General features: G+C 38.5%; 1 protein-coding gene across 7 annotated transcripts in view; it reads right to left on the reverse strand.

Annotated features, from left to right (window-relative positions):
- Positions 1–3,702: 3,702 nt before the first annotated feature.
- AP2A2 (adaptor related protein complex 2 subunit alpha 2) overlaps positions 3,703–25,143 on the reverse strand; it is a 48,655-nt gene continuing 27,214 nt past the window's right edge. The window contains exons 3-23 of one of the 7 annotated variants that reach the window (XM_063331674.1): positions 24,987–25,129; positions 24,158–24,351; positions 21,606–21,735; positions 20,544–20,645; positions 18,954–19,062; positions 18,309–18,456; positions 17,703–17,871; positions 16,436–16,573; positions 15,673–15,855; positions 14,565–14,662; positions 14,156–14,387; positions 13,388–13,561; positions 11,299–11,462; positions 9,539–9,616; positions 8,541–8,623; positions 7,676–7,765; positions 6,713–6,836; positions 5,825–5,941; positions 5,548–5,617; positions 4,796–4,930; positions 3,703–3,988 (exon numbers count right to left, since the gene is read on the reverse strand). In XM_063331674.1, the coding sequence (XP_063187744.1) occupies positions 3,911–3,988; positions 4,796–4,930; positions 5,548–5,617; positions 5,825–5,941; positions 6,713–6,836; positions 7,676–7,765; positions 8,541–8,623; positions 9,539–9,616; positions 11,299–11,462; positions 13,388–13,561; positions 14,156–14,387; positions 14,565–14,662; positions 15,673–15,855; positions 16,436–16,573; positions 17,703–17,871; positions 18,309–18,456; positions 18,954–19,062; positions 20,544–20,645; positions 21,606–21,735; positions 24,158–24,351; positions 24,987–25,129 (2,759 nt within the window). In that variant the 3' untranslated portion in view covers positions 3,703–3,910. Of the gene's footprint in view, positions 3,989–4,795; positions 4,931–5,547; positions 5,618–5,824; positions 5,942–6,712; positions 6,857–7,013; positions 7,766–8,540; positions 8,624–9,538; positions 9,617–11,298; positions 11,463–13,387; positions 13,562–14,155; positions 14,388–14,564; positions 14,663–15,672; positions 15,856–16,435; positions 16,574–17,702; positions 17,872–18,308; positions 18,460–18,953; positions 19,063–20,543; positions 20,646–21,605; positions 21,736–24,157; positions 24,352–24,986; positions 25,130–25,143 lie in introns of those variants that run through there. The other 6 variants (XM_063331673.1, XM_063331676.1, XM_063331675.1 and 3 more) reach the window with 6 other exon arrangements.

The raw sequence follows: 25,143 nt of genomic DNA on the forward strand, positions 1-25,143 counted from the left end.
CCAGACCTCCAGATGGCCTCAGATACCTTTTTTTTTTTTTTTTTAATTAAACACTGATCACAATTTAACACTTCCACAGTGACTGCTCAGTGCTGGGAGTTCTCCTGTGTTGATTTTACTGGAGACCCTTGCAGTGAGGCTTCCTGAGCAGCTACCTGGAATGTCAAGGAAGTGAACTGATAAATTATTCTGATCAGGGGTGGGGGTTGGGGGCAGGAGGGAAAAAAAGAAAAAAGAAGGGGTGAGGTGGGGGGGTGGGAGGGAAGACCACTTCAGAGTGTCTGGCTTTGCTCAGGGTGGTGTTTAACCAGAGGCTAAAGACTGGCCTACACACTGTGCAATAACAGAAATTTGACTTCCAAATAAAGTAGAAAGAATTGAATTTGTTTGTTATTTGACCAATTATTTTAACTGAAAAGAGGCTGTTACGTTCGTTACAGTTGCACTAGGAGCGGTGGAATAGCTCATTATTTCACTGGGAAAGGAGACAACTGAAAGTGGACTTGTCCACATCATCCATACGCAGCTGGTGTCAGAGAGCAAGGTGTTACACGAACCAAAAGCTAGTAGTGAGGTGCATGCAGACCCATCATCATTAACACGGACACGTAGCGGCTTTTGGACAAAGCAGAAATTTGCAGGGCATTTCTCTGCAAGAAGTTAAAGACCACATGTCTAACAGGACACAGGTAGTTCACTCACAAGTGATTTCTACTTGCCACTGGTAGAGCATATTCTTTATTACTTTGTTTGCAATTCATTTAAAAAAAGTTGTATGAACGCACAATAGCTCATAGTGCCCAGGTTTGGGTTTGTTTTTCTTCCTTTTAGCAAGTTTTAGAGAAGTACCAAGAATCTGAAGCATAGATTTAAAGTTTGAGGGAGGTTATTTAGCAGTTTAGATATTCTTCTTTTACAGTAACATCAACTTTTTTTTACAAGTCCTGCCTATGTGTAACACAGGTGTGTGCTTCATAGCCCCAACCATACGCCCCTGTTACACCAGTTTACTGCAGCACGTACTATTAATATACTTACCTGTGTTACCCACTCGAGGAAGAAAGATTTTGACATCAAGGTTTTGGGTTTTTGTTTTGTTTTGTTTTTTTGACAGCAGAGTATTTGTAACATGTGACCAAACACACCAACAAAAAAGCCATAAAAAACCCAAACCCTCACTGGGTGAGCAGAGAGCTGTAGGCCAGGTTAAGACTTAACTGAACACAACCCACCAGTAGTTTGCAGGAAAGAATTTACTATTACACATCAAGTGTTGTTCCAGAACCACCATTCCATGCAATTATTCTTTACATTTCCATGCCCCCAGACAGAAAAGGACAGTTTCATTACTCTTCTAATCATTTATTTAATCTTAATACGTTCTTCTGATGAATATAGTCTAATATATAGTCTTCTATATGAAAATTCTCCACTTAATTTGACAGAACTTTGTTTTATACAAATAAGACGATCACCATAAATGTTACATACTGGAGTGTAGGTCAAGAATGAACATGCGCTACCTGTTTTGCTATTCAGTTATTTTCACATGTCAATGCCTGAAAATACTGTACTTAAAAACAATAACACTGTTTACTGCAGAAATTACTTTGTCTGCTTGACAGGATACATCACTTTGGTAAGTTAACCATCATTCACAAAAAAATAATCAAGAATTTGTCCTTAATTTTTTCATGTTTCTGCTCATGGCTTCATTGAGCTGACATTTAATACAAAGCGTGAACAGTCATAAGCTTAACACAGTCACCACTGAAAAGACACTTTCCCGTACCCCCCTCCTTCCCACATTTTAGCACAGCTTGAACAAAAGCAAAGTGAACTAAAGTAGTGCAGTGTCTCAAGGTGTCCTTTAATGAGGGCACAGAACATTTTCAGAGGGACAGATACACAACAGGATTTGGAAAAAATGAAATAGAAGCTCCTCCCTGTCTTCGCTAAGACTGCCTTTAGTTCAGCACATCAGATTTTTAACGCAGCAGCCAACAGCATGGTTAAGATAGCAGGACTATTAGAGAGACACATGGCATCCAAAGGACAAAACATAAGGTAGTCCAGTAGTATTTTGCCAACTGCCCAACCTGACTGCAAGAACTGCTCATGAAGGCTTTTCAAAGACAATGTCTGTGACCAAAAAGTCTTGATTAGATCCTTGAAAGGCCATAAAAGGGCCAGTTGTTCAAGAGAACTTTTGCAGAGAGACCAGGTCTATAGCCAAGTTTTCAGTCCTAACATCCATAGTTACCAGCCATTTCTGGAAAAAACAAAACAAAAAAGTATCTCCCCAAATCCACACGCCACAGCCAAACCTTTCTTCCTCATTTTTCACTTGCACTCAAACCAAATTATAATTACCCAGTTCCAGCATTTAACTCAAAGCACTGAAGGAAAAAAAAAGCAAGGCACACTCAATCACGTACACTGCTGTCCCCTGCTGTGCACTGGGCAGCATGACAGGAGCTTCATTTGAACGTATTTTCAATGTCATCACTATCACTCAAAACCTTGATTTCACGGGCATACTTGGCTGCATGTGTTGTGAGACACCAGTCCCAGCCTTCCTTTAAATAACCTTAAGGAAATCTTGATCAGAGGTTCACTTCTCATGTCAGCAGCAGCTGAGGTCCACTGTGACCTGCAGTACTCGCTGACAGCTGCCCGCAGTTTCTAACTGCGCTACTTCACCCGCTTCGTTTTAGCAGCCTTTGTTGCACCTCGAGGCTCAAAGAGCGTGAGCCAGAGCTGCATCCACTCACTTCTGCAGAGAGGCTGCAAAGAGTTTGCTGACGTGGAACAAGTTACAAAGGCTTTGGTTGTAAAAACCACTATAAAAGCTGAACTTTCGGGGGCCTTCTACTCTCTTCTATACCATGTTGGGTATTTTTACCACCACTGACAGACAGTAATCTGTTCAGGTATCAGTTATTCAACCTTTTGAGTTTTAACATTACTGTACACTGGGGAAAAAATATTGTTTAAAATTAAATTTTCATCTAAGAGTGCATGCCTTACAACCCTTCAAGGGCCCATTTTCTTCCCACTTCTCTTATACAATACCAGACTCTGCAGTTAGTTATATCACATCATTAGCACTATTACTTGCTAAGTCTGATGGGAAACAGAAAAAACACAGAACAGAATATTTAACTTCAGTTTGACTAATAATGAACAAGCATGTACTCATTCACCACCTATCAGAGAAGCTCACCTCAGTGTTGAGATAAGCAGAAGGATTAAGAATAGCTTTTGTGTTCAATCCACTTTCCAAAGATCAGAAAACATTAAGATGTAAAGGATTACAAGATTAATACTTTAAGACTCTGGTCCTGCGGCATTTTCCAGATACAAAGATTGGCGACACTCAACATAAACATTCAATTCGATCAAATACATCTTGGAATCTGCCCTTCCATCCAGTACAAGACTTGCGGCAATGTTCAACTTTACAAAGTTTTGACTCTACATTAATATCTGAATTAACCTTTACTGAGCAGCGTTACACTGGGGCCCTGCAGCTCAGAGCAGAGGGAATACCTGTTAAAGGCAGAATGTTGCTAGCCATTTCCAGTTGAAATCCTTGGTTACCACATCTAAATCAATTTCCCTTTAACAAGTTTAAAAGCCTGACCTCTGCAAAAAAAAAAAAAAAAAAAAAAAAGGAGCACAAGACACCCCCTCCAACCCTTTGTGTAACACACTAAAAGCCATTTTTAATGTAAAAAGTCACTTCCCTGTACTGTACATTTTAATTTCAAACAAGGGTCAAGTCCTATTAAGGCAGGGAGCTGGTATTGGTTAACATTGCAGTACTCAGACAGTGATGTACAAGACATTTATTTGCAGTATGATGACAGCGATATAAATGGAAAAACCCAAACTGACATGGTTAATATTAAAACTGTTCCGACAGCAATTCACATAATCTCTGAGATACAGCTTCTTTACTTGTTCGTAGTGTGAGCCTATACATCTGAAAAAGAATATAAAATATTATTTACTTTTTAAACACAGTTTGGCGTTAAATGAATGTACAGCCAACTAGTGAAGACTAGCAGTTAACTCTTACTTGTTTTCTTAGATTTAGTAGGAAAAAGACCTCAAGTTAAAACATGCAGAGGCAGCCAGCCACTGAGTAATACAGTTTTTTCAAACCATAGGCTGGAGTACATCTTCAAACCCTTTGAGAGAATTACCATTGTTCTAATAGTTTTAGGCTTTAGCAGCAAGGTATTGTCTGAAGTTTTTCATTAAGACGACTAAATGTTGTGGGGGAAAAAGCGTAAAGACCCTCTACCGCCACTTCTTCAGAAGACAGGAGACTTGCCACCCAAAACTTACTTTTAGGCTTATTTAACTTTGATAAAACCTCTACAAAAATGCTTGAGCAAAAATATTCTTAACATTGTGTTTGTTTTCTTGTTTTCTTTTAGCCCACCATTATTAATTTAAAATGGCAAAGGGAATTGTAACTTAATCTTGTCTGAGGTGCACAAAACAACAACATTAAATGTTTCCAGCTTTCAAGAGAAGATGAGACTCCACGGGCAGTCTAGAGTAATACAGTTATGTCTTCCAACAGGAAAGAGAATGGCTACGAAGGCACAGCTTACCAAACTGGGCCAGGACCAGCTGCTACAATTTCATTTCTGGTTGGAGTGTGCGGTCACAATTAGCTACTGCAATAGTGATTTTAAGTAAATACTTTAAGGAGTTTCAGATATAAACAGATATTTAGTGCCAACAGTAACTTGTATTCAAGCTGTAGATAAACAGATACCTGTGCCTGGAGGTTGGGTTCAAGGCGCAGCAAGCATCCAATCTGAGTGGTTTTTGTATGTATGATACCAGCACCAACAAAGTTGGCAGGATTGGGATCTACCTCCTCAAGTAGGGCCGATCCAAAGCCAATTATCTACAAAAGAAACCCAGAAGATTTAGAAACAGGGACAGCAACACCACATCTACCCAAGCACAGGCACCACCAACTAGCAAAACAAGTAGAACAATTTTTATTTGAAGTGTTCAGGATGTTAAAGAATTATCCATTACCAATTTTATCACAACAGGTTTTTGAAGTGTCAGAGTGACCCTTATAATGAGCTGTTCCTGAAAAAAGAGTTCTTCTTGAGAACAACTGAGAAATAAGTTAAGATTCAACATAATTCCTGTTTTTGATAAAGCCAGCCCTGTCTTACACTACTCGCTTCTGTTTTGCCTAAGACAGCCAGTTCTACAAAGAGTCAGTTGTTTTCTTTTTTAACTGATAACTCTAGGATAAATTAAGTCTTGGAGTATCTTCCAGTTCAGTGTTAAGCACTGAATTGGTGTTTTCTTAAATAGCTTCAAGTTTCCAGCTGCTGTATCTAATTCAAGCCACACAAGAAACAGTCCATTCGACCTGGCACTGCCAAGGGTCCGTTACACAACACTTTAAAAAGTTTATATGGCAACTGGATCATCCAAGATGAACAAAATTTGCTTATACCACTAGGCTTACACTACAAAGAGACATACCACGCTTCCACCCACCTTTGCTTTAGTGATCTCTGCGTCCATCGGGTGTTTTGCTTTAAAGATATTCTGTACTTCTTGTTTCGGACTGCAAGACAAGATGAATACATGGTATAACACGGGTATTATGTACAGCACTGTTCCGTAGCAACTAATTATATTGGGAGAGTTTATGACTCCCAGGATTACGTACGGGATGGGGCACTGCACCAGCTACATTCACAATATAGCCCTTTTTTTTTCCCCCCTTGGTCCATCACAAGAACCCCAAGCACAAGTACAGACAAATTCTTACTTGCTCAGTTGCTTCCAACGTTGAAAAAAGTCTTGAGAAGACATCTCTGTCGGCTGGAAAAATTTATTCAGTGTGATGGGTAATTTTACTGAAAGATTTTGAAATGTTCCACCATATCTGCATATGGAATAGAAAGAATATGGTGTGTGCAGCACAGTGTCAGCAGTCTCCCAGCCTAAATCAACCAAACAACTGAGGATGAACACTAAGGTGCAACTGTTTATGATTAAAATCCATCAACTGCAGATAATGTTATTGCTAAGATACAGTTTCAATGCACTGTTAAGTATATTTATTTGCTCTGCTTAGACGGCACATGAAAATGAATTGGCAGAACTTCTAGTAAGGACATCTCAGTTTCAACAATGGTCGTTATCCTTCTAGTTAGCACCCAAAGGAGTGAAAAATATATCCCTGTGAAAACATACCAGTAAGAACCAGTTTAGACTGGAATAACAGAATGCAGCCAGAGACTGATGTTGAGTGGACATAACGAGATTCTATTTTTGACTGCATGTGTTTCCAGTCCAAGTTGTTTGCAGAAACGTTCTTGTTTTCAGAAGGAAGAAGTTACTGTGTATATTCTTGTCAAGATTTCTTAGGCAAACAGGAAGACTGTTTTATACGGATAGCGGAAAGAGAAGTCATGGAGATGTTTTATCAGTAGCTGCTTCTTGATTAGGTGGTGGGTTTTTTTAAACCACATTGTTCCAAGTGGACTCCCTAACTCCCCTAGGAGCTTAAAGCTTTGTGAGATGATTTTTTACAGTCAGTCGCCTACGCAAGACAGCTTTACGTGTCCACATTCTACAATTCAGTTAGAAGACCAGGACAAATTTAACATCTTTCATCTAATTAATTCACTAGCATTTGAATCCTGTGTTTTACCTGAATTGAATGTTCAGGATCGGAGCTTCCATGAAGTCTGACACACATTCGATGTTCACAACCTGTTGAACCTGTGCACCTCCATCCACTGTGGGGTCAACAGGTTTTGTCTGAAGATTCAGGCATAAGAAGTGGTTAAGGAAACTGATCAATGAATTGATAACTTCAAAAATTAGCAAATCCTCCAATAAGCTACATGAGGCATTAGCATCATGGCCACCCATTCTCTACCTGCTACTGAATATTCAAAGCTCAATTCTTGTACAGCAAAAAAGGGTTTGGGGTTTGTTTTTTTTATTTGTTTGTTTTTTTCATACTGACATGCCTAGAAACAATAACCCCCCCAAATTCTCAGTTATATGGATATTCTTAAAGAAAGATACCCTCAAAAGGGTATGAAAGCACAGACAGACTTCACGATAAAACCCATTGGACTATCTCATTTTGATGTGAACATTACAGTGATGCTTTGAGTCAAACAAGTTTGATTACATAGTCTCCAAGAAATCTTAAGTTTGCACTACCAAGCATTAAGGATGAACTATAAATTAAGAGCTTATTTTAAAGCATCATCATCATCATTGTATACATGTTTTCTTCTACCTCCACCTCAAGTCTGAGATTATCTGCTAACGCAGGACTCTAAGGACACCACATCTAAACCCCTGCTACTTCATGACAGTGGAGAAAGCTACAGAGTTACATTACATATTTATTCAGCCAATTTCTCCTTATATTCAACAATAAAATTTGTGTTTGTAGCCAGAGCTTTAAGGAGAGAATCTTCTGTCTCTGCTTAAGACTTTTTTTTCCTACTAGAAAGTTCACTTTAGAGGGTTATCAGCAAGTTTCTCATTTCTTCATGTTCAAGAACACTGTGCCTTGATCCAGCAGCTTTATTACACTTTTGTGAGGCATAAAAGCCAAATAAGAACAGACACATGCTACTGCATTTAAGGATATTTGACTGTAGGTCATCTGAGCAGATTACTGTTGGAGTAAAATTCAAGAACTGTGTTGATGTCTTATTTCCATAGAAGATGAACATACGTCCTAGAAAGAAAAGAATAAAAGATATCAGAATTTTTAGGTACTTCACATGTAATCATATTGAACTATCTGTGCTTCAAGTATGTAACACAGTCTTCACATTTTTCTTTAAAAGAACTTCTGAAAACGAACCATAATTTACATGGTTTATCCTACCAAGATATTCACAGTTCAACATGAAATAACTACACCATCAGACCTCTTCCCCAGTAGCTGTGACACAGGCAGTTAAAATGATCAGTGTAAGTCTTGCAGTTGCCAGATAACATTACTTTCTATATAAAGACGTTATTATGGTACCAAAAATGATGCAGAAAGGGAGAAGCAAGCAATTCTAGTGCTGGCCTGTGTTCAATTCCCAGCTCCTTCCTAGATGTTTTCATTAACTTGTGCATTAATGTATTATGATAGACATGTTTGAGATGTATTGTGTATCATATTATTACACTAAGCTATACTGTAAGATATAAAAATTGAGGAGAATGGTCCTTTGTAATGCTGGCTGTACGAGACTTGCAACTAGGCAGCAAGAGCTGGAGCTTACAGTACCACTTAACACTCCCATTTCATCTCGGCTACCAAGACAACCAAAGAATTTAAGGAAACTACAACCCACACAGAAGCCAGGGACACACAAATACTGAAGGAGTCTAAGATAGGTTAGGCCTGAAATCACGTTTCCCTCTAAGCAGCCAAGAAGTAAGTCCTATCTGCAACAGCATGCTGGCATTGAGTTGATAATGCAAGACAGCTAATCACTTGGCCTGAAAGCTCTTACCCAGATTCTGTCGAAATTCAGATTTCAATCCAATTTGTAGCAACTGATTTTCAAATAAGACTCCATTATTTTTACACACAAACCTAGGGGCAGAGAGGGAAAACATATTGTAAATTGAGCCATATTAAACGATATTTAGAACCCCAAAATTCAGGGTTTACACAGAGGATGAAGATTGTGGTTAACCTAGAGTGCATCAGTCTGTGAGAGAGGCCGTTGCAGAAAACTGCAGTTAGAAACAACAATTTTACAACCAAAACCACCACTTGTAGGACACTAAAAGAACTGAAATTCTTATTTGATAGGATGTCTGAGAAACTACGAAGGAAGCCACAATATGCTATATATATATATATACACACACACACACACAGAGTCTACAAAGGACCAGGCAACAGATTAGGATTTTTCTTATTCATATTCTTGACAACTTCTGAAACTCATTAGGTTGGTGCAGAATTGAAAAGTTTGAAGCTTTGACTGTTTAAACCTGAAAGAAAAAAGAATCCCTTGTTTTATCAGTTCTGTATCACATAAGTCAACTGAGAGCTGTATTTTTTTTTCCATTTTGAGAGAGGAAGCCCATTCTGCAGTGATTTCAGTCCTTTTTGTCACTCTTCACTTAAAAGTAGAAGAGGTGGTCAGCAAACGTTAGCCTTTTGCATACACGGCATTTAACATACTCCCAAATATCAGTATTTTTGACAATTTACTCTTTTATGGTTTTCCTTTATTTGTGAATAGTTGCAAAAATTAATATACAACTGGCATTACCTCATTTTAGAGCAGTGTGCCAGCAATGACTCTTAAAGGCAACTCTAACCTGTGTATTCATGAGCTTGTCAAAATCCACAGCATCTACAGAGGTGTTCTAGTCACAAGTCTGACAGTACTTGTTTCTCTAGTTTTGCTGGTATTAAGTTAATGAACAATATAGTTTTGCTTTATAACTATATTCTGGAAGTTGCCCAGCCTTGCAAGGTTTTAGTATTGCTTACTTGTGAAAAAGCTCATCAGCATCATGCACAGTATCAGCTGGTTCCTCAGAAACTACCTCAGATGAAGCCAGGTCAGGGCTAGTTCAGGCAGCACAAAGGAAGAAAGGCAGTAGCGACAGAGATAGCAGGAGTTAGTAAAGACAGCTTAGTGCTTACTTCTTTCTTTTACCTCCTTCCTCAAAAATGGCACTGTTAAGTTTAATGCATGAAGAATTTATTAGCTGCCCTAGCTCAGTACACTTAGAAAGGTACTAGGCAACGTTTTCCCCCACTTCTCTCTCCCACCCCACCCCTCCCTGATTGTTAGGAACCAGCAATTCTTCCCGAAGACAGGAGACAGCTGAACATGGTCAATAGCTTAAAATTATACCTCTTAAAGAACTAAGTCCTTTTAGGTGTTTAATTGTGACAGCAAAAAAGTTTTAGTTCAAGACCATAAATGTAGATGTAATTACTACAAATGTGCGCTTCGAAGCAGAGGCCTCATCAACCTTAGTGGCACTTCTAATTATAGCTGCGCGATCAGTTCTTAAAAACACGCAAATATTAAGTGTAGGCAAGAATATACGGGCACACAGAGAATGACTTACCCAAGTAACAGATTAGAAACAAAAGTGACAACAGCACTAAAAAGAGGCAGGAAACTGTAAAAGGCAACTTCTCAGTATCATTAGAGAAGCATTTCATCATCTACAGACAGACCAAGAGGTTGGGCAATGCTATACTTTCTTCTGCAGAAAGAGAAAACTCTTTTTAGGTAACTTTTGTTTATGAAGCTACTAGTAATGGTGTATCTTCTTAAAGTCTTGGTATTGTGTAGCATGATTAAACATCGCTTATTGCCTTCCAAGAGAAACACAGGATCAAGTCTTAATCGCTGCAAACCCGCAACAATGCATTGCCTAGTATAAAATTTTGATGAAAGTCTCAATGATCCAGGCAGATTACTTTCACTAGTTATGTCTTTTATATTCAGATGCACTGCAAATTCGTCATGACATCATTCAAAATTTGGTCCTTGACAATAGTGGCACGTTCTTTGGCCAATGAGATAGATTTTTAAAGACATTCTGTAATCTCATACTATTTATTTCCAAAATTTTAGCCAAATAACATTTGTAGCCACAGCAGCTTTTAATATTAAAGGGATTAACAACACATTGCATCTACACTAGGTATCGTAGTTAGGAAGATATTTGTATCAAGTCCCCTTAAAAAATAAAAGAGATAAGCACTTGGGTTCCCCCCCGCCCCCCCACCTTTCACACCTGTTTGTCAGACAGTAGCAGAACAATTTAAGCATATCTTGAAATTCTAAGAATAAGTATCTCTGGATATAATCCATCTCGCTGCTCCAGTATCAGCTTGCCATAAGTGGAGAGACAGAAGAATACTTTATAGAAATAAGATCAGAATAAAGGTATCCATATCAGGCCAAGATAACCCCCAAATTCAAGATGTATTGAGATGCACAAGCAGCTTAGTTTAAAAAAGAAGCAAATCCAGCATGAAAACTAGGCAATACTGTGTGGCTAATATCCTCAGGTTGATTATTACAGACTTGGTTTTTCCATGAGCAGAGGTATTCAAGCACAACCCAGCACAGAGTTCAAGAACACCTCTCTTGCTGCATAACTACCACCAAGGAATGCATTCAATAAGCTGGAATAAAACCAAAAGTTATTGTACGGATTTTTTTCTCTAATCCTGTTTTAACAGGCCAATTTTTTTTCAGATTCCTCACAGGGTGACTTAATTACCTCGCAAAGTTGTCATCAGAACCAGGAGCAAGAGGTGCAACTGCAGAAGGTGAATCTGAAAATACATCCACCAGCAGGCTACCACTAGAGGACGGTGGGGGAGCTGAATTGGCGAGAGGGGCAGCGCCCAGGCCCAGCAGATCTGCAGATGGAGAAGGAGTAGACTAGGGAAGACAAGACATTTTAGTGTTACACTGTAGCAAAACTAAAACAAAGCTGCCTCTTTTGCATAGACAACTAAGCTATGACAAAGTGCCTCTCCCCACCCCAAATCAAGCTTTGAATAGATGTAGGAGGCTTCGTGAATGCAGTTATCACCTTGCATTTCAACTTAAGGTCATTTACAGATGTGGTTTTCTTTTCTTCCTTTAAAGAGAGTTATATCCATCTAACCATTAAATACAAAAAAATAAATTCATTTGTCTCGAATCTGATTCTGCAGAAGAAAGAAGATAATGTTTTTCCTCCTCTCTTCTCCCCTCCTAATTTCAAGGGAATTTAAATACTGTAGGGAATAAAATTCGAGTACGTTGCTTTTCTTTCATGAAGAATCAAGCAAGACAGTGGCTTTTACACAAACCTAAATTAAAACATCACAGCATCTTTAAAATTGACTTTCAGTTTAGTCCTGGGTTTTTAGAGCTTGGCAAACCTTAGAAACAATGTAAAACCTAACCAACACAAAAGCAGAGCCTGCGGCTAGTTCAAGCTGTAAACACTAAAGGTAAAGGCAAGACCTTTAAATTATTTTTTTTTCCCCTCAAATAGAACAAATCGAGTAGCCAGGACACAGAATCATGCATCAGAGGCTGAATATACGTGCCCAAGTTACATGCAAAAACAAAGCACAGATTGTTAAACAAAGTGTTCACATATTAGACATTAGCAACCTATGATATGCCAGATAGCTGAAGGCGAGTCATGAGATGCATTTGGATTGAGTCCGAAATTTTGGTTTTGAAACCCAGCTCAGAGTTATCATATACTGCAAAGACTGGATTTGACGAAACATAACGAAAAACTCCCTGGCAAAAAGTGTTCAGAAGCCATTCAGTAAGAACTACTGACAACAAAGAGTTGAGCCCCAATTTGGAACACATTCTCAGCATCTAAGCCAGGATCACACAAAGCCACTGATGAAGTTAACATAGCAGAGTTTCTTACATGGCTGCAACGCATAAAGTGAAGCTCATAAAGCACAACACAATTTTAACTGCCAGTCACCTCAGTCAATTTGTCATGCAAATAATATTTGACAACTTTTCTGCTGGAAAGGTATTTCTGTCCATTCAAAGATGTTGTGCTTGGAACATCTACTCATACATACTGCAATGACGAAGAGTTAAAGAATTATCCTTTAACAAACTGGGCAGGGAGTGTGCTACAATATTTCCTCCTCTGAGGCAATCTACGACTACATCTCAAATGTAATTACAAGTTATGCTAGTCATTAAAACCAGAAACAACTATTACATTATGGGAATGATTCACCCTACCAGCTTTAATTGACAATAAAATCAGAAGTTTCCACTCAGAAAAAACAAGACTGTGGCCTTGTCTACCATAACTGAATTGAAATAGTACTGTCAAATAGACAGTAACACCACTATATTGATTTAAGGACATCCATGTTAAGTCACATGTTGTCCACTTTAGTAAAAACCATAACAACCCAAAACAAGTTGCAAACTATCTACTATGTTAGACAAAGCAGAACAGCTGATACTTTGAAATTCAAGTTACTCCTTTTAAATATGTTAATTTTATCATCTCACCTTCATAGCAATTTCACTAGCAAGGAAATAGCCATTTCTAATTTTACAGCAATATTTTTCAGAGTAACAATGTAAAAGGGACTTTTTTTAGACTGCAGTTTGTCCTCATTTATGCAAGAGTTACAAAGAAAAACTACATCCAAGCATGCGGTGGGGGGAAAGCAGCTGTATATTCCCCTGCTACTTTATAGAAAACACCCAGTGTCTTAAAATTTGAGATGAGTTTTAAAGCCCTAAAAAGCCACTTTAAGGAAACCATTCTTCTCTCACTTGCACACCATCTAAATTAGTGAAATAACAGCTTTTAAACTCACAACAGCACTGGCATTGACAGAGGCAGGTTCAGCACTTCCGTTCATATCAGAGCTCCTCTCCTTTTTGATCTCTTCCAGGTCAGTAACTGTGCCTGGGCCTTTCTTCTTCTTGAGTTTAGCCAAAATAGAAGACTCCCTCTCTGGAAAGGGAGGCATTTCTTCCAGCACTGTAGCCTTATCACAGAAAAAAACCAAACACATTAGCAGACCTAACAGTCCTTAAGTCAAGTGCATCTAGACTGAAACCACAGAAAATTACCCAAGGATCTAGCCAGACCTAAGTATTTATTAGCTGTCAAGACTAAGTGTGCCATGCTCTGGTCAGACCTGATAACACTGGATCAGAACTGTGAACTTCTAGAGACAAAAAAAAAAAAGGGGGGGAGGAAGGGGAAACAGTAAAATTACAAGTTTATTGCCCACGATCAAGTAAGTCCTCAAAACAAAACACTAGCCTTTTGGTATCTGAATACTGTAGGACCCTCTACTACACCAGCTTTCAGCTTTCTCTGGCTTTGCGGCTCCAGATTAGCATACTTTAATTGTCATTTGTCCCACTAAAGCAATAACAGCTTTGATTTTAGCTCTAAATTAAAGATGACTGCCGCTGCATTAGGTAGACTAAAAGAATCAGCACCCACACTGTGGATCCTTAATCCTACATTAAGATTTCTGAGCAATCACGCAAGTTTTAGTGGAGTTTACTTGTTGACAGAAGATATGGCTAAAAAGTTCTGCCTAATAAAAAAAAATAATCTTTATACCTACCAATATATCAGTACTTGCAATAGTACTGAGCCTCAAATACTCAACAGCTCTCTGCTGCAGCTCAACATCAGCATTCTTCAGCTGACTGTCACTGCGCAATACATCTTGAATTGTAGTTTTGATTTCTGGAAACAGGTTCACAAACTTGATGTAGGTAGACAGAAGCAGAGCTCGGGTAGGAACACTACACAGATGAAACTTGGAATGTAGCAAGTTGAACTGGATGAGGGGACTTAAAAGACGGGAAGAAAAGAGAATTCATTCAGTTTTTGTAGACGCGGTAATTCTTAATGCATTACTAGCAAGAGCCGAATCATTCGTTAACTGGCCTTTAGAAATATTAAACAGATATTAGATTCTTTACATAAAGTGTTACTACGTCACTTCAGTATTTTAGAAGGTGTTTTACCTTGATCTTGGATCACCTGCTATCAGATTTCCAAATTCTCCCAAGATGTAGCCACCTACTTTCACAAGATTCTCATGGCATGCTGGAGCTTGAAGGGCCTGGAAGAACACATTAATAGTCAAGGATCTGTAGAGTATCAAAAAAGGATCTTTTCTGTTACTTCCATGTCCAGTTTCCTTGTCTACTTTCCTGTAACAGCACATCATAGGTCTTAGGCACTACAGAGCACTTATGAGAAAAGCATGATAGATGGTATGACTTTATAGAAGATTGTCTAACATAAATATTACTTAAGAGAACTCTTAGGCCCATCTAGCAGCACTATGGACTTCTGAGGACAGATACAGCCATTTAGGTTTCCCCTTACATCTTTAGGGGTGTCAGAAGGATGTTAATTTAAACCTTGCAAGAATGTGCTGAAGTTGTCCAAGATAAAAATACTGTCTTTACTGAGTATGAAGAAACATACATGAGTTCTGAAAGTCAGCTTAAACATTCAGGAAAGGAAATAAAAAAAGCAGAAAGCCCATATAAAGAATCCAAATAAAGTCAGAGCAATAAGACCAGACATTTGAGAGTGTTCTCCTTTAATAGTTCAAATTCCAGTTTTATCAGATCCTGAACAGAAGAAATGGATACATGCTTCCAGAAGGATCATCAAGTTATCATTTTTGAGTGTTTTGGATTCCTGCATGCAGAAAACTCAAAAAAAAAAAAAAGGCAGTAGCAATTTGCCCTGCAGAAGGCTTCTATTTTTACATTTCAGTGATTTTCCAGGTAACGTAGTTTCCTTACTAAGCCACCCAGCAAAACAACAAAAAACCCAGCATAACACACCTTGCCCTCCCTCACCAACACCAGAACAGTACCAGGTGTATTCTACGTTACTGAAGCCAGAGAAGCTTCTCATCAACTTAATACAGTCACTGGTTCTGAAAAATCTGTGATGCTAGCTTTACGGAGAACTTCATCAATGTTTTGTTGAAACATTCACGATCATATCTTTACTCCTCCCTAACATGGGGAAGCATACACACCTGCTAGATTGTGTGGTGTTTACTTAATTCCTACGTCATTTTGAAAGTGAATTGAAAACAGTTATTCTCACCTCAAAAACAGTCTTTGCTGCATACCCTTGAACATCATCCCTGTTGATGACAATCTGAATAACTCGATACCACACTTCTTCACTGACATAGTCACCAGCAATGCGAATCAGATTCAGGATTGTATCCACATACCAGGTATAATCCACTGCATACTTCTCAGCTAGAATTGCAACTTTCAGAACCTGAATACATGTAAGAGAATAAAGAAGGTTAACTAGCTTCTAATATAAGCTACACATCAAGTTTCACTTTCGTATACATCTAGTGATACCCCATGGTAGCCCAGAAGCCTCAGGTTCAGGTGCATCAGCTCGCCTACTTGCTCTCACAGCTAAGGTAAAAGATGAACATTGAAATTCTGTGCCAGAACACACCAGCTACATAATGCTTTCCCCATAATGCATTTGAGTACGTCGCATCTGTGGCTTTTCAACTGCGTACCTAAGCAATCAAGAGCTATTTATTGAACATTTTTGTTTGCTATAAAGACACTATCACTGAGACAGGACCAAGTAGGAAACTGGAGAAAAAGTGGAAAAATCAAACTAGCAGAAACAGACCAGAGTCAAAAATATATCTGACTTTTTCCTATAAGCTTCCTATAATCTGAAGCAAACAATAAGCATAGGAAGAGACCTCCATATAATTTGTTATCAGTTGCATTTATACTGACCTACTCTTTTAAGAGCAGTAAATTAACATAATGAAATTCATATTATCTGCAAAGTCAGAAAAAAAAATAAGGAAACGCAAATATCTCACAATTTCTTCTCTAATGGAATAATCAGCAGTCTCCAAGTAATTGAGCATTTCAGCCACAATCTGTTGGGCATTGCTTCGGTCACACATTGCATACAGGAGATCTACAGCTCTTTGTCGTACACTCACATCTCTTTCAGTCTGCAAAAGGAAACACAGCAAAAAGTCAAGATGATTTCATCTTTATTCAGAAAGCACATGCAACTCACTGAAGAGATGAAACTTACTATAATCCATAGTCAAGTTTGAAACAAATGCGTTTTCTTAATTTTTCAGATGCAGAATATCCTTCATATAAGCTATGAGTTTCTCATATTATCCTCACTTTCAATCACCTAGAAAGAGGTCACTGGAGACTCAGACAGCTTCCTGCTCTTAGATAATATTACAAAAATTCAAATCATCAGGTTCTGTTTCTGTAGTATACATATTCAAATCTGAGCAAATGCTGAAAGGATGGAGAAGTTTGCACAGAGTATTCCACCACTACCCTAACTAGGGCGAATGAGTTTGTGGTCCACTGTGCACTGGGTAAATGGTACCACTGGCCACAAATGCACTAATAACTGGCTGAAATTGTCCAATGTCGCCAGGCCAACAGGCAATTAGATACCTGCAGGTTTAATACTGAGCTCGCCTTGTATCAACAGAAGTGCAGCTAGAACAGATATGTACTTTAAAGTCAGATAAATACCTTAATATGCTACAGCATGAGCTTAGAAGAAAACAATACACGAAAACACTGAAGTGTGCAAGTAAATTCACATGCCAATCATCCTTCCTTTTTTGACTTCTGCTTTTTCACATAAACACGGCCTCAGAATGTGTCTTTCTGGTTTCTTGACTTTCTGATTCTGCAGTGGAAGTTGATCTCCTCTACTGCTCCCTAAAAGCTACTGCAGTGAGGAAGTGTGTCTGAGACCAGCAAGACAGTAATAAAACAAAGTCTTTGAGCATTCTGTTTTGAAATCCCACATTTTGAAAGAATCATTCCTCTTCAGTCTACACCAAAGCCTTATAGGGGCCACAGCTACATGTATCAGATTTACTAGTAAGCTGCAGAAATAACTGAAGCTGACCTCCATCGTTGCCAGCACAGCAAGATCTTGCAGGACTAAGGAAAAAACCTAACACAGACTTGTGAGAATAACTCATTTGGTCCCCAAGTATTATTAGCTTAACTGGGGATGGGGGGCTTGGGGCAGTGGGGGAGAGGGCACTGAGGCAGGGGAGAAGACAATACTCAGAGATTACACACTTAAATATTTACCTTCAATGCATTGATAACTGTTTCTATGTGCGTTTTCACAGCCTCATGTGAGAATTCAGAGCTGGCAAGCGTGCACATGCTTTCCAGTGCTAGGTAACGCAAATTAGTTTCTCGGTGCTGCAAGAACTGACCTAGCTGGTTACAGGCACGGACTAGTAGATTTGGCTCACTGCACAGAACAGGAGAGAAAGTGAAAGGGTTAAAAGCAACAGGTTTGAGAACACCCAATACAGAATACTATTTCTGCGTGGAAATTTCTTAAAATGCTTTAAAGTGTCTGCTAGAATGCCCTGATGGTGAAATGAAAATTCAGATACTGCGAGCAAATAATCTCTGTTGGATTAGAGTGATGGGGTCAACACAACACACCAGAAAAAAAAAAGCAGCAAGAAACAAAGCAATAAAAAAAATATGCTGACAGCAACACAGTTCATTAACACTGTTCAATTCCATCGCTGTGGTTGTGTTCCACTCTAGCAAACAACTTCATATTCTGTTTTCCCCATTTCCCCCACCAGTAAAATTCCATTTAGCATTCAAGACAAAGCCACAGCTTTTCACATAAAAAAAAACCCCTCTCATAATAGAAGTGTTCTCACAGCTCACCTGTCATGATGTATAATTAAGCTTATTGCCTCAAACAGCACAGCATTCTTTGCATTTGAGTGTTGTACTTTTTTTGACTTTGGTGGCTCCTGTGCTTTGTTAAGAATAGTTTCCAGGCATTCTGTTAGACGACCACGTACCGCAGGGTCTTCTGGAGAAGAACAAGCCGTTGGACAACTTCATTTTGCTCAACACCCTAACCCCTAGCTTAAGCCTTCCACCTTGCTAAATCTAAATTAACTGAAGTATTCTGATACATTAAAAATGGTTCACCCTCCTCCAATATACAACTGGCAAAGAATTCTAAGCCACAGTTGGATGAGAAAAAAAGCCAAATGTGATCTCCACTATAGTATATTTCAAGGCTTTAATACAGTTGATAACATTAAAGAAGGTCTAAAATGGCAGTTGCAACTGGCTTGTAAGATGCACACTGGTTTGACACTTTGCCCTAAGCTATATGGCCTTTTGAGTTATACTGTGTTTAATTTTAACAATCCGAAACACTCGAAAGTACAGACTCCGTATCCTTGTCTTAAGACAATGAGCTTGCACTCCAAGTTACAGTAACACTACAGCACAGTAGCTCTTTGGAGACGGTGCACTGCATAAAAGAGATGACCACTGTTGTGATTTGTGCATTACCTGGAGGTGGATAGCACTGTAACAGCCTCAGAAGTTTCACAGATAACCAAGGAGCAGGAACAAAGTAGTACGTGTAGTCCTGAAGATCTGTTGATGCAGAAGTTACAATCTGTAAAATAAACAGACAGTATGTCAGCTACTGAAGTTAAGTGATGCACAGTCATGACAAGGACCCAATGAACACTGTAGGTCACTTTTGACAGAGGCTTACAAAACTATGTCACTAGCGATTTTTAATTCATTAGATTAGTTAGGTGCAAGTTATCATACTATGGGTATACCATCAGGTTGCCTGGTAATAGAAATTCAGTTTTACAGATACAGTAGTCCAGGAATTTTCTTCCTGAAAGCATTTTGAAGAATTGCTTTTCTTAAGAATGAAGATGACCATCTTGTAATGCCAAAACAAAAACATGTGACTAGAAGCTTGACTTTCTTTGGTTCAGCAATTCATAGATTCAGACAACAGAAAGCCTAAATATAGCATTACAGTTGACTGCTGATGGGTGAACTTGGAATTCAAGCACAAGGTGCTACAACAGACTGAACCAAAAGTAGAAAGACCAACTAGCACCTTCAGTAGGATTCATATTCCAGAGCAAAGGACAGATAGCTTTCACAGAAGAGGTTTATACGCATAGTGAAATGTGATAAGGATTAGATTAGGTTTCAGAGGGAGCTACCCTCTTCATATATTTCTTCCCTCTCTGATTCTAGGGTAAGCATGAGTTTGGCACTAGCTTTGCTCAAAGAAATTCTATGTCGTTCTTGCTGCTCCAGTACAGAACAGCTTTGCACTTCCCTCAGCACCCCCTTGCTTTTTAAGTATTAGACAAAATCTTCATATTTGAAAATAAATTAAATTTCTCTGAACTACAAGTAATTTTGGATAGAACACTGCATAAATCTGTGAAGTAATATCCTCCCATGTCTTGCATACCTTTCAAAAGGCAAATCAAACAAATTAGTAACAAAGTTTCCAGCATGAAGATGCTAACTTACAGAAGTGTCTCTCCAGTCCTCCCTACACCACCTGCCCCAGCTTAACCCCCTACGCCCATTTACAGATTATCAAATGCTTATAATTATTAGCCTAGCAGCAGCTCAAAAGAGCGAAGAGGAAGGAGATTCATCTTGTAAGAAGCTTACATAAAGTTAAACGCACAGGCTATATTTTTGAGGGTTCTGTGCAGAAGTTCACAGAATCAGTCTGTGATCCAACTATTCTTTGGTGTTATAGTAACATAAAATGAGGATTAAAAACCTCAACTGCATCTTGAGGATTCCTTCAAATACAAGTAGCTGAGAAAGACACCTTTTTGGTACATACGCTTGGAGCATAGCAAGGATTACATCAAGAAAGTTTGGGCTAGCTAATACAGTTTTCTGCCCTGGTAAGCAACAAGTGTTAAAAGAGATTAGCTGAACCAGTTATATGAAGTGAAACTGAATCATCTTCACTTTTAATGGTACACTAAACTAATCTGACCTAGAAAGCTGAATAAATAAGCAACAGCAAGCTAACCTGACCTAGAAAGCCAAGTAAATTAAGCAACAGCAAAGTATTATCAGGGCTATCACTGGACTCACTCTGCTTAATCTAGACACTGCCAAGGAGACTGAAGTTTTAAACTCTTCTGGGTTCTTCTGTGCCAAAGTCGTGATCAGACTTGTAGCTGCCGTAACCACACCCTAGAAAAAACCAAAGTAATACATTCAATTTTGTAACAGTTTAAGATGCTGCCCATTAACACATTTCACTTCAAGTATTTTTTAATATATAGCAAAACTAAGTTTATCTCCATGACAAAAGTCTCACAGTAAAAGGCCCTTTATTTGGCTACCAGTTAGACTAATTACACATCCCCAAAATCCAACAGGATTTTCAACAATATGATACTGCCATGCTCACAGAGCATTTCATGCTATTTTTGTATTAGCTTTGCTTCACGCTTGGATAGTATATCTAAAATAACAGAGAGCTGTACTAAAAAAGCCTGGATGCAAATTGTCTTCTTACACAAGAGAAGAATGAGTAGAAGAAATAGTATGCAGCAGATCATCCAGGAAAGAATTCTGACAACCCAACATGAAGAGAGAGCTTTGTATAATACAAACATTTTATATCACTGCAGACTAAAGCACTCTTATTACTGCTGAAGCACAGATCTTAATAGCCTTGATTTCATAAAGTAACTAGACAGGGGGAAAAATAAGACTCTCTTATCTTATCAATACGTTTTTCTGAACAAACAAGATAAGAATGAGAACATGGACACCACAGGACAAGGAAGTCCAACGACTGGCAAACTGGGCCTTGCATTTTTAGTGCAGGTTTAATCTTAAAAGGCCTAGGAAAAATCAGTATTACACCTGTGCAATGCGACTTCAGATCACAAGACAAGATTAATTTACTTACAGACAGAGCAAAAGAAGAACTTGTGCATACCATTTCTATATCTCCCAGAAAAAGTCAGGTAAACAAAACTTTATTAAAAATTAATATATGGCAACTTTTCAACCTGAAAAAAAACCAGCAACCCCCTTGCTTGAAAGACTTGAGAAGAAATAAATTAACAGTGTATTTAACAGCAGAAGTGACGACATTCTCTATATAGAGTAGGCCTGAGAAGCATAATTAAGCTGATTTACCAAGTGCTGGTCATTGAGGAGATGCACCACTCTAGACGTCCAATCTCCCATGGGAACAAGGTCAGGAGAAGTTCTATACAAACGCAGCAAGCATAACGCAGCGCTCTGCTTCACACTATCCATAGTATCTCTGGATTTAAAATACAGTGGTTAAGTCACAGCAATACTTGTAGGCCAGCATTATGCTACTATCTGCACAGACTCAGCATCCCTAGCCAGCTAGCATCCTGTCAACAAAAGCTGAAACAGAAGTTCACTAAATTCTTCCTGTGTTACAGTATTTGTTCTTAAATTTTGTCCAGGAAGTTTAACTAGTCAAGTTTTCAACCATTACACATCTGACAGCCCCTATAATGATTCTTTGCAACTTAAGAGTGACTTTTCACATCTTTTTATCAGAATTGAAAGGTCATCATTAGACGAGCACAAGCTCATCTAGTCACAAGAACAAGCTTCTTCCAAACTGACTCAAGTCAACCAGTTAACGTACACTATATTATACACATGACCAAAGCTGGATCTTCTGATAGGTCCTGCATATCAGATACAAATTATTAACTACTTTAATACCTTTAGTACCTACAGCTAGCATGCAAGTCAGATAGCTATCACCAAGCATGCAACACATGAATCTATTCACCTTGCCATCCATGCTGCCAGCACAGAAATGGACTGTTTTAAGAGTAGCACGCTGCTATTCTAGTTCAGTGAACTCCCTTTCATGAAGAAGTCAATTAAGCATTTTGTATGTTGTACAAACAAAAGCCAAAAAACGTACTGAGCACTGAAAGTTTTAAGAGGCAATTTACAATGTGCAGTCTTGGTTCAATTGTTAACATTGTTTAAATGTTCAGAAACCTCCACATCCCTCGTAGAAGTTCAGTCCACCTATTCTTCCTGGATTTACCAATCTCCCATGAGATCAAATTTTACCTTGGTTAAAAAAAAAAAAAAAAAAAAAAAAAAAAACAAACACCAACCACCACAAACCTGTTCCCCCCCCTCCAACTTACATTCAAGCCAAGGGAGCTATGCTAAAGTTACAAATATAACTGACGGTGCTCACTCTGCACAGATCACTTAGATGAGATGTACATATAAGCATGTTATGTATATTATCTTAGAAATGCAGAAGGAATCAGGCCCTGAAGACTCATCTCAGAACATAAACACAGCTCAAAGTTCAAACAAGTCTGAACTGAAGGTACTGTGCTCTGTCTGCAACTGATGACCCTAAGTGAAGTTTTTGGAATTTAAGGTTATCTTATTAAAACCCATGACTCAACATCTCAGTGTTGTCTCCACTATGTTACATGGAGAACAGCACCTGGAAAGGGCGGTGCAGGACAGGGCTTCAACAAGCCTGATAGGGCCCCAGAAAGTGCCATCTCTAAACATGCACCCTTACATAGGGAATTCCATGTCTGAGAAAAGTAGGATTATGGGATAGATTCCCTGCCCACCCCCAATTTTCCTCCACCAGACACATAGTGAGCATCAGGTGCTAGCTGCTTATTCTCCTCTTTTTGGCACATACTACATTTCAGCTCTGCAAAATAGTAACAGTGTTCAAGGGTGGCATTATAGAAACACTATTTCAAGAGTTCAGAAGTATTCCTAAGATTTTCACCACAACTAGACATCACGTTATATGCTTCCTCTTGTTGCTAACTCAGACAGTACACATAATAGACACAGTCAGAACTAGTGTTGCATAAGCAAGCACAATTTCCAACATTTTCAAGCTCCATTGCTTGACATTTAGAGTATTAATACAGTTCTGACATTAATGTCTTATGCAACATGTTATGTTTTTACATTAGTGTTTTATAAAACAAGATTCATGCATATTCCAAAACATTTCACATCCATAAGATTTTAAAGGCCCTATCTGGACTTGGACATTTCAAGTTTCAAAGTACATTTAGCCTTACAGTCACAAGTTTAATTTTAGATTTACTTAACTACAGTTCCAGACACCTGCCAGGTCTGTTTAGAGACTTGTAGCAATCAAAAGGGAAAGTCAGAAAGTTGTCAGTGACTATTTGCCATTTACAGAAATTGCTGTTTACACGGCTAGCAGAAGAAGCAAGAAAGCTCACACAACAGAATATTCTCACATTTCTTATGAAGTCAGAACTATTTAAATAAGAGATTCGGTTTATAACAAAATTTGTAGTATAAACATCTATTTAGGTTCATTTATTTCTTCTTTTCATCAGGAGAGATAAGGAAAGTAAAACATACACATTTCAGGGGTGTTCAGTGCCACACATTCATACAGATCAAAAACTTGATCACAACTGTGATCAAAGCAGTAAAAGTCTACTCAAGATATTGACATAGTGTTGATTTTCACATTGTATTTGTACACTTACACAAGCAACTCCAAGCTCAGGTATATCGAGATATCTGCAGTTAATGGAAACGGTCACTATTTGTACTGCAAGCCCAGGGCTGTACAGCTAAGCATGGATTAAGCTGCTGCAATGGAACTGAGCTGTTGAAAAGGTTTATTAGTGGCGTATTTGAAGGTGGCATGTCATACCTACCCAGCCACAAGTATTTTTGGAATTTCTCCAGCAAATGCTTCTGCCATCTCCCGGCTACCCACATTAGCAATACAATGCAGTGCAAGCCCCATGAAAGTGGGGTTGCGGCTGGCCAGGTCATTCTTGATCGCATTGTTTATTAAGCGAATCAGCTCACTGTTAGAGTTCACTAGTACGGAGATGAAGAGATATCCCTGTGATTCAGAAAAAGGAAAATGAAAATTGATTTTAGCTGGCAAATTATTTTTCTGTTAATGCCACAAATAATTCCTTGAGACATACAGTTCTCCTCGAATACCAAACATCTGGGCAGAAATGGATATTTAGATAGCAGAGCTAAGGCTAGAAAAATTAAGTGAAATAAACAAAAATGAATAAGCTTAGTGTTATCCTAATTTATCATTTTTTAAGTATTTCATCAATCTATTTCAGCATATACTCAAAAGATCATTTTAGATGAATGGGAGCAAATAAAGAATTTGGCTTATTATTCAGACACTAGCAAGTTGCGTGTACCTGAAAAACACAACCTTACCTAGGAAGATTTAAAGAGATATTCTGAAAATGTAAAGGTTACTTACCTTGTAACGCAAGACTCATTAACAAGAGTAATAATTTTACACAGAGTGCACATTTTAGCTTTTACTATTATTACAAGATTCCCTGTGCACAAAGGTATGCTTAAATTTCTGAATCACTGCTAAACCCAAAATAAGGCTTTAAGTCGGGATGTGTGTGTGGGAATGAAGCGAAGTCCTTTACAGACCATACAACTGAGGCAGGATATTAGGCAGAACAGCTTATTTTTTATAGAAACTCAGTTACTCACGATTTGTTTCTCTGTATATCTATTGGAACTGAGCAGGTTTACAGCCTCCATGTGACCAAAGTCAATGTCATGCCCCAGGAGAAAGATGAAAAGCAGTTTGCAGACATATTTTTTCTTACTGTAACCATCCAGAGCCTTGTCACCTGGAAAGCCAGAA

The sequence above is a fragment of the Chroicocephalus ridibundus genome, chromosome 4 (assembly GCF_963924245.1).
Source record: "Chroicocephalus ridibundus chromosome 4, bChrRid1.1, whole genome shotgun sequence".
Taxonomy (NCBI): domain Eukaryota; kingdom Metazoa; phylum Chordata; class Aves; order Charadriiformes; family Laridae; genus Chroicocephalus; species Chroicocephalus ridibundus.